A 19,470-nucleotide genomic window follows, 5' to 3' on the forward strand; every position below is an offset into this window, starting at 1 on the left:
ATGGAAGAGTAATATATATATATTTGTATATATATTTTTTATAGTGAAAATTTGCACCAACGGGTGCGTCAAATTTAATAGTTTGCAAATTAAATCATATAAGATATGCCACACTAGACGAACAATGTGTGACATACAAGATCCGGAGGCGTCAGAGCAATTATATTGATCACTACAACATCTAACATGGTGATCTAAGTGAAAAAAACACAAAATCCATAGCTATAACTAGTGCATAAATTACAACCTTAAATGGTCCCAAAACCATACAAAAAAACTCTCCCTTTTATCTTGAGGCTCACCTCAAAACAATGAAGGAATCCTCTTACCTCTCAACACACACTCCATTTCCAATCAATACCTAAGGCTCTTAGCAACCTCAAAGAAATGGGCAACATTTTCCTCAGGAGTGCCCACAACAATGCCATGTCCAAGATTCAATATATGCTTACCCTTCCCGGCTTTCCTCACCGTGTCCTTAATCCGGTCCGTAATAAACTCTTTCGACCCGAACAGCACGCCGGGGTCCACATTACCTTGGACCGCCATATCAGGGCCGAGCCTTCGTCTCCCTTCACCCATGTCCACCGTCCAGTCCAGGCTAACCACATCTACCCCCGTCAATGGTAGTCTCTCTATCAGGCCACCGGACCCGCTGGCGTAGAGTATCAGTGGGAGGTCGGGATGGGTTCGTTTAACCATGTCCACTATTAGTTTCAAGTAGGGAAGACTAAACTCTTCAAAGTCCACAGGGCTGAGTTCAGTGGCCCATGAATCAAAAATCTGAACGGCTTGAGCTCCCTTGTCGGCTTGGTATTGGATGTACTTGCCCATCGACGTTGCAAACTTTTGAAGTAGCGCGTGAAGGACCTAAAAGAGCAGCGATGAAATAGGGGGATTATGATTATTAAGCTGTAAAAGTAGAGAATCGTATGCCTTTCGCAGAAACGAATTCAAAACTCAATTTTAAGTAGTTAACCTTTGGCTCTGAGAAAGCTAGTTTCTTTATTTTAGAGAAGTGCTTTGAGGAACCTCCTTCGACGACGTATGACGCCAGGGTGAATGGGGCCCCGACGAACCCAAGGACAGCGGCTTCATTGTTTACCTACCAAGGACAAAATTAAACAAGAAAAATACATTTAAAAAAGTGACAAACCAATTCATAAAGGGCGATGAGAAGCTTTAGTTGATCATGGCTGCAAAATCATACCTCTTTGCGCAAGATCGTTAATGCCTCCCCAACATAAGGGACCGATTCTTGAGGAGTGAATTCTATCACTTTCTCAACATCAGCAGCTGTGCGAATTGGATCGAATATGATAGGACCCTTACCTTTCACAATGTCAAAAGGTATGTTCATGCCGGACAATGGGGTAAGAATATCGGAAAACAAGATGACCTGAAAAATTGAAGGGTAAAGGATTGCAAGAATTTATCAGATGAATCGACCTTTTTGACCATATATAAAAGGAAAGCAGAACTGCAGAAGAGAAGTCTTATCAATTGAAGAATTAGTTTCGCCGGAAAACCATATTACCCCGTCCGGTTTAAAGACTTTCCAAGGTTGAAGAGAGATCTCCACCACAAGATCTACATTTTCTGACCGTTCACGGAAGGATGGATGCTTCTCACATAGGATTTGGTAACTCTGTAAGAAGAAATTACACAACCGCACATTCAATATAACATAATAAGAAAAAATAAAAAACCTTAAAATAAGACAAAAAAGGATAGTCATGCATCCATTCCCAAAAGCCGATTAGCTGTGTATCGATTAAGATGTTAAAGAGGCCGAATAACAATTTTGGCCATAGCCATATTTCATAGACTAAGTTGGCATTTCTAAATTCAATACACTTCTATATATTTGCTTAGAGATGGATCAGCACAATCACTCGTGTGATATTCACACGATCAAATTCAACTTATAAAAGGGAATATATCAGTGTAAAGTTTTTAGTGTGCAAGAAAAAAACAATAGCCCAGGGACTATTTGCATCCTTATTTGAAATTCACATAGAACTCAAAAGTAACATATTGAGTAGCCTGTTTTAGAAGAAGACGGGTAGTGTGAAACAACAAAGGGGTTTAATATGTCATCATATAAACCTGCCTTCATGTACCTCCCTGCTTGTCTCATAAGCCAAACCGGCGGCCTCTCCACCTCTTTTCCTCGTACTGCATTAAGCAACAAAGGCTCTGTAGCTGTTACAGCTTTCGGTTCCGCCACAGCTGCTGCACGATAACACAGCAAATTCATTCCTAAACTATTTCCAAAAATACAATATATATATATATATATACATAGCAATAAAAGTTAACAGAAGTACACAAAACATCATTCCATATAATACATTTACGATTCCTCCTACCTCACAACAAAAACACCTAAAACTATAAATCCTAAACAAATACACTTAGATTTCATTGACTCTCTACATAGCTTAGATTATTCCATTGGTGTGTGTAAGTTACTTTCATGGAGCATCATGAAAGCTTCTATCGTGAGGAGTTCCTGCTTAAACATTCTAACAAAGTTATTTGGTTCAATCCAATCACTCTTATGCAACATCCTCACCATTGAAATGTCTCCTAGAACTTGTAAATAAATCTGAGATCACAATCAAATCAACAACAATGGCCAATTCAAGGCACTTCATCATATAGCAGAATAAGAACAAGTAAATCAGCTAGCCACAATTCAGCACTCGTTTAATTAATTAGAAACTCAACTAAGACGTTGAGGTCCTAAAACAAGCTTGAGGACAGCAATACTAGAGCCAAAAGCTAGACCTTCGGATTCCATAGAATTACCATTTCTTACAGAAAAACTTCATAGAATTGAAGAAGGAAAATAGAAAAAGGGAATCGAATTACCTCCCGAGGAACAAACGAATCTAGGCTTGTGATTTGAGAGAGAGGTCAAATTCAATTTCAGAGAGAGCGATGAAACTGAACTGCCATAAATGCACGCCATTTCTTAGCTCACTGCGCTGGAAAACCCCCTCCAGCGACGAATTGAAGAATCTCAACCCCCAATTATGGAAAATCTCTTCAAACAAAGAAGACGTAGTCAAGGAATATGATTCAAGAGGAAATTGAAGAAGAAGAAAAAAAGAAGATAAGAGGCATGAAATCTGAAATCTAATCTTGTCAGATATAAACCCTGGACCACTCTGCCTACGAAGACTCCATTTTATTATTATTTTTTTTAAGATAATAATAAAAAAAATGAAATACGATCAAATTTTATTACATTTGTGTCCATCACTAATCGTTCTATATTTCTTACTTATTCATCCTGAATCTATTATCTTATTATCATAAATAGCAATATCACTCTTCTATTATTATTATTATTATTATTATTATTATACAAATAATATTTTTTTTATATATAAATTACAATGTATATTCAAAAAGTTAGATATTATATTTACTATTATTTTAAATCCATTAATAATAAAATATTAATATTCGAAAGTTTATATACTAATTGATATGAGACAAATAATATCACTTTTATGTATCCATTTATGCTGCATAGACTTGATTTATTGGCTAAAATATTCTTATAAACGGCGTATTTATGAACTATATGGATTTCATCAAATAGCTTTAATTATTTAATTATTATTTTTTTAAAAAAAACATTGAATTTTTTTTTAATAAGATATTATCCTATTAAATTTAAATTTTTTTTTTTAATTTTTTTTCTAAATTTTTAAAAATCTTTATTTACTCAAAGCCTAATTTACATTTAAAATATAAATTAAAATTTTAAAACCACCACAACCAATATTTATTTTACATTATTGTATCAAATACTTCACTATATTACTGTATTTATTATTTAAATTTTTATTATTTTTAAAAATTCCATAATTTCTACTTTAAATAATCAGGGAAAAGTTCTAATTTCACGAAAATGATAGGTTACAAACGCGCTTTTGTTTAACATGATAAAGCGTGTTACCATACTTCCATAAGTAATTTACAGAAAGGACTCTAGCCCACAAGGAATAAACGAACCCAATAAATTGGGCCTCAATTGGCCCAATTATTATTGTTATTATTATTATTTAAAAAGAGAAAAGGAACTGGAGAGGACGAAAGGTATTTAGCCAGAAGTGTTGACGATAGAAGGTCTTTTCTGAGATCGCTTACCGATTCTGGTCGATTACTTTTCTCGTTCACCTTCCTTACAAAATCGAGCCGCGTTGGGGTCATTTTTGCGTGAAGGATTAGAAAAAGGAGGGGAAAAATGGGCGATCATTTGGCAAGAGGTGAAGATTTCGAGCAGAAAGCCGAGAAGAAGCTCAGCGGCTGGGGACTCTTCGGTTCCAAATACGAAGACGCTTCTGAGTTGTTTGATAAAGCCGCGAATTCCTTCAAGCTCGCCAAAGAATGTAAATACTCTCTAAATTGATGATGCATATTGATTTCTGCAGTCGTTTTGATTTTATCGGTGAAGTTGTTTTCGTTATTCTGTGTTTATTGCTGTGAAGAAACTAACGAATCATTCATCTATCGCTTGTTCCTTGAATATATGTTGGATTCATGACAATCGATGTATGGATTTGGTTTTTAGTTGGAAATTAAAAGTGGTAGTGTAGGAGGCTTGTCCTAGGAGCAGATTTTTTAGTTAATCTGAGATGTTATTAGGTAATAATTGTAGTTAGATTGTGCTTGCATAATTTCATCTTGCAAACATGTTTTTTACAGAATCACTGGAACAGGTTTCCTTCATGGCAATAAAACTAGCGTTCAGTTTTTGACACTTCCTTGTTCAAGTTGTGTAAAATATGCACGCAATGTGTGTTGATTTGAATGGTCTTTAAGCTGATTGCTGGTGCATTAGCTTGTAACTTTTGATAAGCAATGCAACAGCTATCAGTTTATACCACAAGGATGAATTTGACCAACTTCAGTTATCTTGAAGGAAATATGATGTGAAAAGAAGTGTAAATTAAAAGTGATTGTTGCTCGAGGAATTATTATTTTACTTGCATATAATCTTGAAATAATGGTTTTATCAGGGAATCGGGCAGGTGCTGTGTATGTTAAGTTGGCCAATTGTCATTTGAAGGTAAGGTCTATGCCTTGTAGTGCAGCTTCCTTTGCTTTAAGGTCAATATTCCTCTTATTTAACGTTTTTATAGAAAGATGTGTTTCTTCAACTGGTTTTAGATGGATAGCAAACACGAAGCTGCTAATTCATATGCTGATGCTGCACATTGCTACAAAAAAACCAACATAAACGGTGCGTGCAGTTATTGTGTGGTTTATCATCTTTTTTATTTTAAGTCTTGATTTTGTGTTAATTTTTGGAGAACTGTGAAGAAACTAGTTAAATTTAATCAAGGATGTGATAATCGATATGTTAGAAGTTACTGCATCTTAAGACCTTCCACTTCACTACATATCTGGCCCTCATTGGCCCATGACTGTGTTCCTAATTACCTGAGTCTGAAGATTTTCTTTTCACACAATGCCGACTCCTTAAAAATTTGATTGAGAAAACCTGTCCTTAACAGAATAGTACTGACTTTCATCATTTGGGGAAATAAACTTTTGCATCTGAGGAATTGTTTTGAGTTTTTAGGTAAAAGTAGTGGACACATGTATCTTGTTATCCCATGGTATGGGATAATCACTATCATCCTAGCCACTATTTCATTATGTGGTGGTTGACAATATGGATCAGATGTTGCCGTTGTATTTATTTAAAATGCATGCTTTCCTTTATATTCAAATATAATGTCCCTTCCAAATTCCTTCCCTTCCTTTTTAGCTCACTTTTCATGTTTTGATATAAACTATGGACTTCCTAATTGTGCAGCATGAACTAGGCCTTTCTTCTACAGGTCTTCTAGGACTAAACCATCTCAAACCTACTTCTCATTTTTTTCATCGTACTTAAACGCATTCATTATTTGTTGATTATTATTATTATTATTATTAACTTTTTTTCCATACATATATCCTTATTTTTTGTTCAAGTTCTGACCTAATGAGTTATGACCCAGCATTCCAGCATTTTTTGTTTTTTAGTTTCATGTGGGGAAGTTACAGGTCAATTAATGCATTTGGATTTTGCAGAGTCAATATCCTGCCTAGAGCAATCAGTAAATGTATTTCTAGATATTGGAAGACTTAATATGGCTGCCAGATATTACAAGGTACGAACTTTAGAAACATCTCAATATCCGGTGATGATGTTATAGACATGATGTTTCCCATACGGCAATCAAGCCCTGCCCGTTGTTATATAGGATGGAAAACATAAAATTTCCCATGTTTAGTTATGATTAATCAATGACATTTACTGTCGTATTGGTTGTTGTATTGCTTGGGACAAGGAGACATTCAAAGTAATAATTTTACAATTGAAAACAAAATAAATAATATTCGAGAGATGTTTTTCCTTGCAGGAAGTAGCAGAGTTGCATGAGCAAGAACAAAACTTGGAGAAGGCTGTTGTTTACTATGACAGAGCTGCTGATCTTTTCCAAAGTGAAGAAGTATCAACATCTGCAAATCAGTGTAAACAGAAAGTTGCTCAATTTTCTGCTCAATTAGAACAGTTAAGTTTTGTCAATAACTGCATATTCAGATCTCGCCCGAGGAATCATTACCTTTTCTGTGTCATACTTCTTCATTTTTATGCCTTCTGTTAATTGCATGCATCAGCTTTACATTTACAATCATTATAATCTGTAGTATATCTAACTAGGGAATTCATTCATACGTATTGTGAGTCCACATGCTGTTGTAGTCGAAGGATTTATGATGCTTCATTTTTCTACAGATATCAGAAGGCTATTGAGATTTATGAAGAGATAGCGCGCCACTCTCTCACTAATAATTTGTTGAAGTATGGAGTTAAAGGGCATCTCCTTAATGCTGGTATTTGCCAGCTCTGCAAGGGCGATGTCGTCGCAATAACCAATGCTCTAGACAAATACCAAGTAATTATTGTTTTCAGTTGTTTTACGACATTTCATTATTATTATCCCATGTTATCACCTGAACACAAATATCCACTTTCTCTACAGGATTTGGACCCAACATTCTCCGGAACACGCGAGTACAAGTTACTATCGGTGTGCCCATAACATCAAAACCCTTTTTGTTTTGTTATCTTAACTTATTCAATTGATCAATATCTCGACCGGTGATATTGACATACAATACATAAATTACAGGACTTAGCCGCTGCAGTCGATGAGGAAGACATTGCAAAATTCACTGACGCCGTGAAGGAATACGACAGCATGACCCAACTGGTTAGCAAATTTTCACATTCACCCCTTTAGCATCTGGTTGAGTTATCTTCACTTTTTTAATCTCCTCGAAACCAATGATTTGAGTGAGTCGAGTGCTGTGGAAAATCGGTTAGGGTCGTTATTCTCTAACGGTCGGGGTATTTCAGGATTCTTGGAGGACAACACTTCTGCTGAGAGTGAAGGAGGGGTTGAAAGCTAAAGAGCTAGAGGAGGATGATCTCACCTAACTCTTGAGTCTTGAGGTGATAAGTAATTCTTTTTGTTGATTATGTTTCGAATTATTTTGAATGCAGCAGCATGCATACCTTCACTTGCTTTGAGCTTTAGTTAGTATGTATTGTATTATTATATATATATATATATATATATTATAACAAAACTGGATGCCTTATTTGTATTGAATGAATAATAAGATACAGGTTCCCTTCCATGGCCATAGCCATAGCCATAATTTCATTGTAAAACTACTTAAGCCCCACTTTTATAGACAAAATTTCATGTTTTTCTTGGAAGGTTGGTTGTAATAATTATTGCCTGTCAATGTGTGTGTAGATGGATGTAAGATGATTGTACATTGTGTACAAGTTTCATATTGTTGATTTTGTAGGTAGGTGATGGTTTTATATTTATAGTGGGCCGCCTTGAACCTGGTGCATTTAAGGCTGGGCTGACTTAGATTATAAGCTCTACCTCGTTTGGGCCCATTAGGGGTTATAAGCCTGAGCCACGGTTTACATCTTGGGGCAGAATGGGCCTTGTTGGGCGGGTTATAAGTGGTCATCTTACAGAAAACGGGTGGGTCAAAACCGAGCAAGACTTGGATATTATTTACTTTCACATTTTTTTAAAAGTTTTTGAAATATTTATTAACTGTACTCCTTTTAAAAGAAAAACATCAAATACTTACATATTTACTTTCTACTCAAAAGGGATTTAAAGGGATTTTTTTTTTTTTTTTTTTTCTCAGAACTGATTGGAAAAATCGAACCGTCATGCTATGATATGGTAACAGAAAATCTAATCATAATATATTAATATTTTAATACATGATTACATTATCATAAGACACCCAAACCATGAACACGTGCTGTCTGCCAAAAGCAAGACAAACCTACTTACAGTGGTTGGGCCCACCAGGCCCAACACGGTTTCCTTATAGGCCCGTATGGTCTGATATATTACTTGCACAGCACACACCAACCGGCCCAATAATAGGTGTCCAAGAGCAGACAAGAGCACATGCTGTCTCCCAAAAACCCAACCGTTCAATTGAATGTCAGCCCAGGCTCAGTTGAGTCCAATCTAGTCAGTGTGGACCCCATCGACAGGCCCAGAAACTGTCTCTCAATAAGCCGACAGAAGCACATGCTGTCGGCCCAAAGCTCACGTCCAGCAGTCATGGACAATCAGACCCAATTTGTTTCTGTATGGGCTGTATAGCCCAATGTAACGACTACAAAAGCCCATTTGACGTGCTGTCTGCTTTATAGAAGCCCAACCACGTGCAGTCCGGCACATATGTCGCCTAACAGCCGACAGAAGAACATTTAACGTCTACCCAAAATCAGACACACGTGCAATGATCCTGGACTATTAGGCCCATATGTTGTTTTTTATGTGGACTATATAGCCCAATACAATGTCAGCAAAAGCCCAATTGATAGGCCCAATAGGTTTCCCACTGTCTGTCCGGACCTTGTCGGCTTAATGTGCTGTCAAGGCCCATCGGGCCTAAGTCGCTTCTGTCCCGGCCCAAGGAGCCCAATGTAATGTCAACGTAAGCCCATTGGACAAGCCCAATGATGGTCTCCAAACACCCGACACGATCACGTGCTGTTGCTTCATAGAATCCCAACCACGTGCGCGTCTGCCATCTAACTGCCGCCAGAAAAACATGTGTCTGTCCACCCAAAATCAGACACACACGTGCAGTGATCCTGGACTATTAGGAACAAATATTGTTTTTACGTGGACTATATAGCCCAATGCAATGTCAACAAAAGCCCATTTGAGAGGCCCAATAGTTGTTGCACTCTCTGCCCAGACCCTGATGGATTCACGCGTAGCTGCCAAGGCCCAACGAGCCCAGAGTCACTTCTCTCCCCGTCCATAGGAGCCCAACGGTAATGTCGCACAACGGCCGACAGAAGCACGTCCTGTCTGAACAGATCCTGATAGTTCTACGGGCAGTGTTTAGGGCCCATTCGGCCCAATGTAATGTCAACTCAGACCCATATCACAGGCCCATTTGTTGTTTGTAAATTGCCGACAGCTCCACGTGCTGTTGTTTAAAAATCAACCTATTAAACTAAATTTTATAATTGTTAAAAATATACCAAACTAATAACTTACATCATGAAGATTGAGTAAATAAATTATTACATTTTTCACATTTGGGCCAATAAAGTGGACCAAAACAAGTTCTGGTAAGCTGAATGTTGGGCTTATGGGCCACTAATGTAAGCCCACGATTTAATTTCTAAGATCTACTATGGGCCTAATGGTAACATCTATTGTCCACGTGACATACTCTCTTGCACTCAAGAGAGTATTTTGACAGGCCTAATTAACATTTATAAAAATAAAATAAAAATGATTATAGTATTTCTAGTTCAATTAATTATTTTTTTTGGGTACTATATAATATACTTATACTTCAAATTATACATTATTGATACTATACAAACATAATGGATATATTTATTTACTGTTTTAGTTTGAAATTTTATTTTATATGAAATATTAAAAATCATATCAATAACATAAAAGATAACAGTATTTCATACGAAATTATTGATTTTTCATTAAAAAATATAATATAAATAACTCAACATTATCGGAAATTGGAAATGTGGTGCAAAATAGACAACATCAATTCAGCAAGTAAAACTAACATGGAGGCGATCCATATCTTAAATTCCTAAATTATCATATATCCTCAAATCCGCCTAGACGATTAAAACTAATTTCACTAGTCACTGCTACTATATTTTCGCTCTGATATCTTTGATAGCTTTAATTAGCACAAGTCAATAACCGTCGCCCTAATTTAGCAAAGAATGGACATAGATAGATATGTACGTACCTGGCAATGGAGACAACCAATAATAATAATAATAATAATAATAATAATTATAAAGCCTCTTCCGCTCTGCACTGCACAGCAAAACTAAACTCGTGGAGAACCTCCCATTTTATTTTAGCTTTAGCACCTGAGATTCAGAATGAACACAAAAAAGGACCAAATGAGATCTCAATATGACCTTTCTTTTCTGCAATATCTCCTCCTCCTCTTCTCCTTCCTTATCAGATAATAATAATAATAATAATAATAATTGTAGCAGTAGTAGTAATAGCAATAACAATAACAATAAAGGTGGGTTGGGTTGTTACCATGGAAGAACCATTGGCGGATTCAGTGTCGGCCGGAAACAAGTACATTGCATGCCAATACATCGGCAGGTACGCCTCCTTCGGCAACTTCTTCCGCCGCAGCCCCTTGGACTACGCCGTCCCTCTCATCCTCATGCAGCTCTCCTTGATCTCCATCACATCTCAGGCCCTCGAGTTTTGCCTCCGCCCCCTCGGCCAATCCTCCATCGTCTCCCAGATATTGGTGAGTTTTCAGTCGAGTCTGTCAAATATCACTATATTACCTAGAAACTTAAAATGGATACGCATCACATACAAATATTGCACGTGGACGACAAATGGGTGACAATAGGACTCGAACACGGGACGTCCCGACTTTAATACCATATTAGAGGACTTGGTTGATTAATAATTAATATGGTAACAAAGTCAGGACATCCCGTGTTCGAGTATTACTGTCACCAATTCGTCGTCGTCCAACTACTTTTAAGTGAGATGGTCATTTAATAGTCGAGTCGAGTATTTTCTTGCATTTTCCACAAAAACACACATATAACAGATTCATCAGCAATGTATGCGATTTTAGAGCACTCTATATATGTATAAAAAAACAGGGAGGAGTGTTGTACGGACCTTCTCTGTTGGGTAATCAGGAGATCTTCTCCAAGAATCTGTTCCCGGCGAGGAGCGTCGTGACGCTCGAGACCGTCGCAACCTTCGGGATCATGTTCTTCTTCTTTGCGGTGGGCGTGAAGCAGGACAGCGGCCAGATGATTCGCCCCGGGAGGAAGGCCTCGATCATCGGCATCTCCGCCATGATCGGGACACTGGCGCTGACCGTGTCCTTCGCTTTCCTGCTAAAAAGATACGTACACATGGAGGATTCGTTAGCACAAGCACTCCCCTTTTTCGCCGCGTGCCAGTGCCTCACCGCATTCCCGAACATCGCGTGTCTGCTCACCGAGATCAAGATGGACAGCAGTGAATTAGGCCAGATGGCGATCTCAACATCGTTGCTCTGCGACGTTCTCGGCATAAGCCTTGTAGCTATAGTGTTAGGACTGCTGCAGTCCTTCGACAGACCTCTGCAATCACTGATGATGGTTGGATCCACATTTATGTTCATCTTCGGGATGGTGTTCGTCGTAGGACCCGTCATCCGCAGGATTGTGAAAAGAATACCTTCCGGTAGGACCTTGCCTGAGCGATACATCCATCTCTGTTTCGTTGGGACTCTTCTGGCGGGATTCGTATCAGAATTCATCGGACAGCATTTCATGCTCGGGCCGTTGGTGTTTGGATTGGTCGTGCCAGATGGACAGCCGTTAGGCGAGCCTATAATCTCCAAGCTCGATTATCCCATCGGGAAGTTTCTCTACCCGACATTCCTCACCACCAGTGGGCTGAAGACGGACTTCTTCAAAGTCGATCCGCGATCGTTGTGGATTGCAGCCATGCTGATTTTCATTTCCTGTGTGTCCAAAGTAGCTTCTGTTGTAGCCATGTCTCACTTCTTCGGGATGAAGGCACGCGACGCAGTTGTCCTCGGGCTTATGCTGAATGCGAGAGGAACCTGCGAACTTGTTCTGTACAACCTGTTGAGAGACGGCGGGGTATGGTTAAACTCTAAATTGTTCTTCTCCGACGAAAAAAAAATACGTGCATCAAATGGCTGCGGTTAGAGTGCTGAATGATATCATTCAGCACTCTAATGACAGCACATTGCATACATATGGACATTACATATAGACAAAACACAGTTTATATGAATACATCATATGAATTAATAACACATGATAATAGCCCTTACAATATATGATAATAGTTCACACGGCATAACACCATCGATTAAAAAGTATAGATCATAATTTAGATAAACATACAATTTATGTTAATATAATGCAACATACAATAGTAACATATATATAGCACATGTCTGCCGTATTATATTTTAACATCGCAGAATATATAATATATAACTGACAACATATACAAATAATATACACTACACATGATGTTTCGACAACAATCATGTATTATGTATACTATTACAATGTGATGATCGGGCTTAATCAAAATAGTACTGATTAACTCCAATCGGACCATAATCAGTTATGCATCAAATAGTTCTTAACTCAAAGCTGAAACTCACATATTGAAGACAGGTTTTTACAGAACAAGAATTTGCTCTGAGCATTGCTTCAGTCATAGTTGTGACAGCAGTCATAGCTCCTTTGATCAAATTGCTCTATGATCCAACCAAGAGTTTCGTTTCCCTAAGGAGAAGGACTATTCAGCACATGAAATACGATACGGAGTTTCGAATATTAGTCTGCGTCAAGAATCCAGAAACTGTACCTTCAATGGTGAATCTACTCGAAGCTTCTTGCCCGACACCAGAAAGCCCCATTGCTGTCATAGCTGTCCTTTTGATCGAGCTACTCGGTCGAGCAACGCCCATGCTCGTAGCTCATCAAACGACGCGAATGCTGCAGCCAACCAACTCGAGATCAGGCCGGATAATCAATGCTCTGCACCAATATCACCTCTACCACGAAGACTGCGTCACTCTCCAATCTTTCAGTGCCATATCCCACCTGCAAACAACACACCACGACGTCTGCCGGTTAGCGTTGGATCAGAATGCAACAGTAGTCATTCTGCCATTCCACAAGCACTGGGAAATAGATGGTTCCGTATGGTCGGAGAACAGGGCTATGCAGAATATGAACACCCAAGTCATGAGCTGCGCACCATGCTCGGTTGGAATCCTTGTAGATCGAGGAATCCTAACTGGCTCAATGTCCATTATATACAACCAGGCCATCTACAGAGTTGCTGTCATTTACATTGGAGGTCCAGATGATGCAGAGTCACTAAGCTATGGAGCTCGAATGGCGAGACACGAGAATGTCACTCTAACAATCATCAGGTTCTTACTCTTTGGGAATGATAGTGCTAGAGAAAGAAAGCAGGACAACCATCTGATAGACGAAGTTCGTCAGGCCAACATGGTTAACCAGAACTTCATGTACCAAGAACAAGTCGTCAAGGATGGTGTGGACCTAGCATCATCCCTGAAGATCCTAGAGAACTGCTTCGACTTACTGATAGTAGGGAAACGCCACCAAGCATCACAGATCCTTATGGGGCTAGGGACTTGGAGCGAATGTCCTGAACTTGGCGTCATTGGCGACATGCTGGCATCAACAGACTATGGAACAACGGCGTCAGTATTGGTTGTGCAACAACAAAGACTGCACAGGGAAAAGCTTAATAAGAAAAAGATGAGAAATGCAGTGATGAGCCGTGAACCATTGTCCAATCGTCCATCTGCTGCAACATCAATGAGTGATTTAATGCCTTAACTCGAAAACTGTAGAGAGTTTAGATAATGGGGACTCACCTGAGGTTTTGTGTAGATGCACTATGACCCGTGGGAGGGAGAGCTCGGCAGATCAATGCCTACATTCATCTCTGTCAAAAAGCTAGAACAGGATATCAGAAATAGCAAACAAGGGACAAAAATGTGTAAATTCCTTTGCAGTTATGATACAATTCAACATACAGTAAACCAATAGCTCTTTTCATAATCAAGAAAAATGAGCTGTACCATATTTTCTGAACGTTTTGTTCTTTCAATAAACTACACGCCGATACACATGCAAGAACACATCTAACTTCCAAGGAAATTACACTACAAATACCTCAAGAGAATACAACCTCTGTAAATGTCCTGAAGTGGACATTGTAATCATATCGACAGAAAATTTCCTGCATGTTGTTTATCCTCATTTTCCACCCAATTCAACCTCTGATACTGCAAAATATTATTCAAAATTTGCAAGAATGGCGAAGACCCAAATTTCTTATTTTGTAATGACCGTGCATGTACAAAGGGACAGCAAGAGTATGATCTATTGCTTGTTGTGTTCATCAATGCTGGTTTCTTCTATGATTTGGCATTCCAATGCAGCAGAGTTTGTAGAATCTGGAATCTCGAAGGATATGTCTTCACTTCTACGCGCCTGTAGTCCTGTATAGCGTGCAAGATCGATCCATTGCTGCATCAATTATTAACAATACAAACATCAGTTGACTACTAAACTGAGAATCACCTCTTGGAATCAAATTTGAAGTAAACAGAGGACAATTCAGCCTATGTTTAAGGGAGGCTTAATGCAGCCACATTTCTGCTCCATTATTATGACACATAATCATTGACCAGAGAAAATAGGGAACAGCTCATGTATGGAAGTTCATTTTTGAGAAGGCTATATAGGACTACTAACCTGTGTTCCCCAGTAAGAGTTTGCAGTTCGAGCCACAAAAGAGATTAAATTCACAAGAAATATCTGGTCAGAGAACTGGTCCGAAATTCGGTGTTCCACTATTCCAGCAATAACCTGCATATATATTAAACATATTAAACTAGAATATATATATATATGTTTCAAAAGTAACCCCAAGAGGATTCATATCTTAAAAAGAACAGAGCACAGCTTAGACCAAATTATCTCATTGAATAATGCAGCATAAACAAAGGTCGCAATATCTTTAACAAAGTATTTTCACCAATTTCCAATTTGAAGGTGAAAAATACTGTCAATTTAAATGTGAATGAATATGTAAATTAATATTTATTTTATCCAAATAAAGGCTTACTAACCTGGTACCGTAGATTTGCTGATGTCCCAAGAAATGCAGCATATACAAGTGCTGTTCTCAGTATAGGTGATCGTTTATTCTGTTGTACTGTGGCCAGTCTAGGATTAAGATGCTTCCGCGCCGTAAGCAACATATTGGAGGAAGCCACAGTGCCGATGCTAGAAATGAATCCAACACTGGCCAGTTTAAGACCGCCAACAAGCACTGATGCAATTCTGTGATTCAAATTCCAGTCCCTCCCTACAAGGCTTTTCTGAAATGCATTGTCTGGGATGGAACCCAAAAGACCTTTTACTGCTTCTATGCCATCAGGCGTACTCATGTCGCCAACAACGGGGATGAATGACAATGTGGGTGCTGGAAGCCACACAGTAAAAAAATCAACAACTGTTCCCCTTAATGTGTCTGTGACAACATAGTCAAGCTCTTGAAAGAAGTTCTCTTTACGCCTCTCGTACTGGGCTAGCAGTGTGGTGCTAATGGATATAGTTTCTTCTATAGCTAACCTATGCAGGAATTTTGGATCTGCCAATAATCTCTCTCTGAAACCCTGTAAATGAGAATTGAAAGAAATAAAACCTCAAAGTCACATAGCAACATTTATAGTTCTTATTAAATGGAAATGTATAACCACCAACTGTACCTGGAATTGATGAGTCAATCCTGAAAGAATAGGATTTTTCTCAAGATCGAAGAAATTCTGTAGTACTTCAGGTGATACGAGGCCAAGATCCAGACCGTTTTGAATGTCCTGAAACATAACCATCACAAATGCGTCTCATAAACATTCACTGGAGATGGAGGATACTTTCGCATTGAATATCCAACAAAAAAATTCTTTTATGATACGGAAAATTATCTATTTACAAAACTTCTTTTAAAATAACCATGTCAAGATACGATAAGGTTGTACGGATTAACATCACATGACAATTGGCAAAGAAGAGCACACAAAATTTCAAGTTCTCACACATGTAAAAAACTTAAAAACCACCATGTCTAAACCAAATGTATATAAGAAACTAACCTGAGGTAATGTGTCTCTCCTTCCACCTGCTGCATTCATCACTCGAGCTATTTCAGCACGATCAAAGCAATTTCTGTTGCAGGGTCTAGCTGCAGAATACCACAAGAAGTCTGCAACAGGGGTATCTCCTTCCCTGCGTATGTTCTGTCGTTCTGGGTTAAGTAATATTATCACCTGATCCTTCTTTTGCATTTTACTCGAGATTCTTGCAGGTAATCCAGTTCCTCTTGACCCATATGCAACATGGCTAGCACCTGTAACTACAACTATCATGCCAGTAGATCCAACATTTGTCACAGCCTGTGAGATGATCTGGGACATTGTGTAATCCTCAACAACTCGTGCTTGAATGGACAGGTATGAGCTCGACCCAAAAGAAGCAGACTGACTCCAGAAATTTGTATCAACAGATGATCGCTTCGAGATAGAGGAAAATCCTGAGATGAAACCTGAACCAGCTGGAGGAACAAATTTCTTCCGATCGGCTTTAGAAAGCCTGCGGACACCTTCAGCTTGAACTGTTCGTAAAACCTATGCAAACAGTACATCAATAAAATTTTAGGCCCCAATTCATGCCTTCTCATTTTCAAACTATGGAGCTTAATCAAGTTAATAAGCTTCAATGCAATACTAAAAGAAAATGATGGTTGCGAAAATTCTTATGTGCCAAATGCAAATAAAACATATAAGATGTTTCTAGATGAAGGATAAATCAAATATCAGATCAATATAATCCCCAACAGAACTCTCCACTGCACACAACTTCAATCCAATCGATTGTTTGGTTTAGAACAGTAACACTAAAATGCTTGTTTACTTGCTGAAAGCTGCCCAATTTATCATACATCCATCTACACAACAACATGTTTCCAGTCACTACCTCGAGTGGAACGCCACAGGCGACTAGCCGAATCCCATTGTCACAGCAGTAATTTAGCAAAGGCTCATACTCTTGCCAACGCTCAGGTGGCCAATTAGTTACAAAAGACTTTAACATCTCCCCATTTATCCTGGCACAAGTTAAAATAAGAAACATATGACTGTTTTTTGTAGAACTGAAAATTGAACATCACATCAATTCAGTTTCAGGGTATTAACTATTGAAGCTCACTAACCTCAACTTATTGAACAACCAATTGATATTCACGAAGAAATTTTACAGTCAACAATTTCAGTAGGCCTGAAACCCTAAGTACAAACAATAATTCTTAGTATTGAGGAATAAAAGGGAAATTGAACCTTTTGTCCACAAACAGATCAAGCTGTTCCTGTAAATCGCAAGAGAAAGCTTCCAGGGCCAAAGAAATCGGCCTCTCAGCTTCCACGCATTTCTTCCTCAAACTCTTGACAATCTCAAGCTCCAAATCTTTGTCGCCCCCAATCGGAACCTGCTCCGCCTCCCCAAGATACACAATCCGCGCACTCATCATCTTCTCCCACACCTTCCTCTTATCCTTCCCCAACGCCATTGGCTCCCCAATAACCGTCGCGTCGTAAATCCTCGATTTCACCAGCTCCTCCTCAACCGCCGGAGTCGCATCTGTCTCAGCCGTCGAACTGGAATTGGAACTAGAACTAGAACTCACCACCTCCTGCTGCCCAACCACTGGCCTCCCCTCCGAAATCGGCTTCTCATCCTCCGCCCTGGCCACCGCAGACCGAAACACATACGCTCCGACTGCGAGGAACGGAGTGATCAACACATCTCTCCTGCTCGTCTGGCGTCCGTCGCCAGAACAGCCGTCAACACGGCGGCAAATAACCGACAATCGGGAACCACCACCGCCGCCGCGCCTTTTGCGGTGCACCGAATAAAACCCCAGCGGCCTGACGTTTAAAGCGTGTGCCATAACTTATACGTATTATGCGCCGTCGGTGTAGTTTTCTCCGGTGAGGCCGGTGGCGGTGCTTCGTCGTAGCAAAAAGGTGTACGTAAAAGAGCGTGAACTACTACCACTGCTTGGATTTTTGGTTACGTGGACGATAATGAATATGAATGAGAATCATTTAGTGGTGGATTTTGAATCGTCGGAATCAGTGGCCGGTACAAGTTCCAACTTCCATTGTCAACCATGAAGTTGCACTTTGGCTTTTAGCACACAATTTGGTCCTTTTGTCCATTCACAGCTCACCTCGTTCATTCCTCCAAGTTTGGATGCAATGGGTGGGTCCTCTTAAACTCGAGGTATTACATTACCGCCCCATAGTTTTTCGGTTATATTGTATTTTACTTAATTTTAATGTAATATAAACAAATATTTGAAACTCCATTATGTTCGAAAATATACATTATGTTTTAAAAAGTGTTTGTTAAAATTTATATAATCTATTTATAATAAATAATTTCATCTTATAATAAATAATTTTATGCATAAAGACAAATAAAAGAGCTGACATTTTATTAGAAATGAATGTACAAACTGTGTTTAAGCTCAAAGGAAAGGAAGAACAAAGAGGCATTTTTTTTCCCTTTTAAAACGTAAGAAACCCAGCCATTGCTCCAAGTAAATCCCCGATTGAATTTAATAATTTGTAAATTAAACGTGACAACACTACGCAAACTGATACATAAATCCATTGGACCAACTGAATCAGAATCAATATGATACAATCCATTCTTCCGTATAACTATTTTCCATAACCTAAAAACTCGGAACAAATACAATGTACCATAGTAAAATATCCATACGTCAACAAAGCATAGGCGAGGATTCATTAAGGAAAAACAGAACAAAACGATGGACATCAACACAAGAACAAAACAATAGAGAAAACACGGTTTCTTGAGCTTCGAAATATCGTACAAAGAAAACATGGTGTAATGAAACTTATGTTCGGCTGAAGTACCATGGAAAATCGAATATAAGGTAACAAAAGGGGGATGTGGCAACATGCTCGAGACAGAGTGGGGAAAGTAAGATGGGGAAAGAAATACGATAGACAATAAGAACAAAGTCGAAATAAATGGGAACAATCAAAAGAAATGAGATCAACCCGAGTGCAAGAAAGCAATGGATCTATGACTAAACACAACGTACAATCTATGGCATGCTAATAACACAGAATAAATGGATACAAAGAACTCAGATCATTCGATGTTGGCCTTAAATACTA

General features: G+C 38.7%; 3 protein-coding genes and 1 pseudogene across 9 annotated transcripts; 2 read left to right on the plus strand and 2 right to left on the minus strand.

Moving 5' to 3' along the window:
• Positions 1 to 151: 151 nt before the first annotated feature.
• On the minus strand, positions 152 to 3,134 carry LOC127245860 (uroporphyrinogen decarboxylase, chloroplastic). 2 transcript variants are annotated; one of them, XM_051266958.1, is made up of 6 exons: positions 2,878 to 3,134; positions 2,114 to 2,232; positions 1,538 to 1,648; positions 1,211 to 1,399; positions 980 to 1,105; positions 152 to 870 (listed from the first exon to the last, which is right to left on the minus strand). In XM_051266958.1, exons 1-6 carry the CDS (start codon positions 2,975 to 2,977, stop codon positions 355 to 357), a joined length of 1,161 nt encoding a protein of 386 aa, XP_051122915.1. In that variant the 5' UTR covers positions 2,978 to 3,134; the 3' UTR covers positions 152 to 354. The 2 variants fall into 2 exon arrangements, with proteins under 2 accessions (XP_051122915.1, XP_051122914.1); XM_051266957.1 differs by having other exon boundaries at positions 2,114 to 2,235; positions 2,878 to 3,133.
• A 983-nt stretch (positions 3,135 to 4,117) lies between these two features.
• Positions 4,118 to 7,818, plus strand: LOC127245961 (alpha-soluble NSF attachment protein-like). The gene is made up of 9 exons (XM_051267135.1): positions 4,118 to 4,409; positions 5,040 to 5,089; positions 5,191 to 5,263; positions 6,103 to 6,182; positions 6,435 to 6,586; positions 6,812 to 6,971; positions 7,059 to 7,106; positions 7,209 to 7,289; positions 7,436 to 7,818. The coding sequence occupies exons 1-9, from the start codon at positions 4,265 to 4,267 to the stop codon at positions 7,514 to 7,516; spliced, it is 870 nt and encodes a 289-aa protein (XP_051123092.1). The 5' UTR covers positions 4,118 to 4,264; the 3' UTR covers positions 7,517 to 7,818.
• Positions 7,819 to 10,068: 2,250 nt separating this feature from the next.
• On the minus strand, positions 10,069 to 18,489 carry LOC127245795 (protein RETICULATA-RELATED 6, chloroplastic-like). Of its 6 annotated transcripts, XM_051266843.1 has the most exons (13): positions 17,596 to 18,489; positions 17,237 to 17,366; positions 16,357 to 16,887; positions 15,973 to 16,080; positions 15,331 to 15,879; positions 14,954 to 15,067; positions 14,068 to 14,725; positions 13,416 to 13,918; positions 13,020 to 13,258; positions 12,814 to 12,937; positions 11,295 to 12,256; positions 10,683 to 10,923; positions 10,069 to 10,501 (listed from the first exon to the last, which is right to left on the minus strand). In XM_051266843.1, the coding sequence occupies exons 1-7, from the start codon at positions 18,204 to 18,206 to the stop codon at positions 14,579 to 14,581; spliced, it is 2,190 nt and encodes a 729-aa protein (XP_051122800.1). In that variant the 5' UTR covers positions 18,207 to 18,489; the 3' UTR covers positions 10,069 to 10,501; positions 10,683 to 10,923; positions 11,295 to 12,256; positions 12,814 to 12,937; positions 13,020 to 13,258; positions 13,416 to 13,918; positions 14,068 to 14,578. The 6 variants fall into 6 exon arrangements, with proteins under 6 accessions (XP_051122800.1, XP_051122794.1, XP_051122799.1 ...); XM_051266837.1 differs by having other exon boundaries at positions 13,020 to 13,918; XM_051266842.1 differs by having other exon boundaries at positions 10,683 to 10,936; positions 13,020 to 13,918.
• Positions 10,684 to 14,056, plus strand: LOC127245825 (cation/H(+) antiporter 15-like; annotated as a pseudogene).
• Positions 18,490 to 19,470: the final 981 nt, after the last annotated feature.

This window comes from Andrographis paniculata, unplaced genomic scaffold (genome assembly GCF_009805555.1).
Source record: "Andrographis paniculata isolate CXL003 unplaced genomic scaffold, ASM980555v1 Contig25END, whole genome shotgun sequence".
In the NCBI taxonomy this organism is placed as follows: Eukaryota; Viridiplantae; Streptophyta; class Magnoliopsida; order Lamiales; family Acanthaceae; genus Andrographis; species Andrographis paniculata.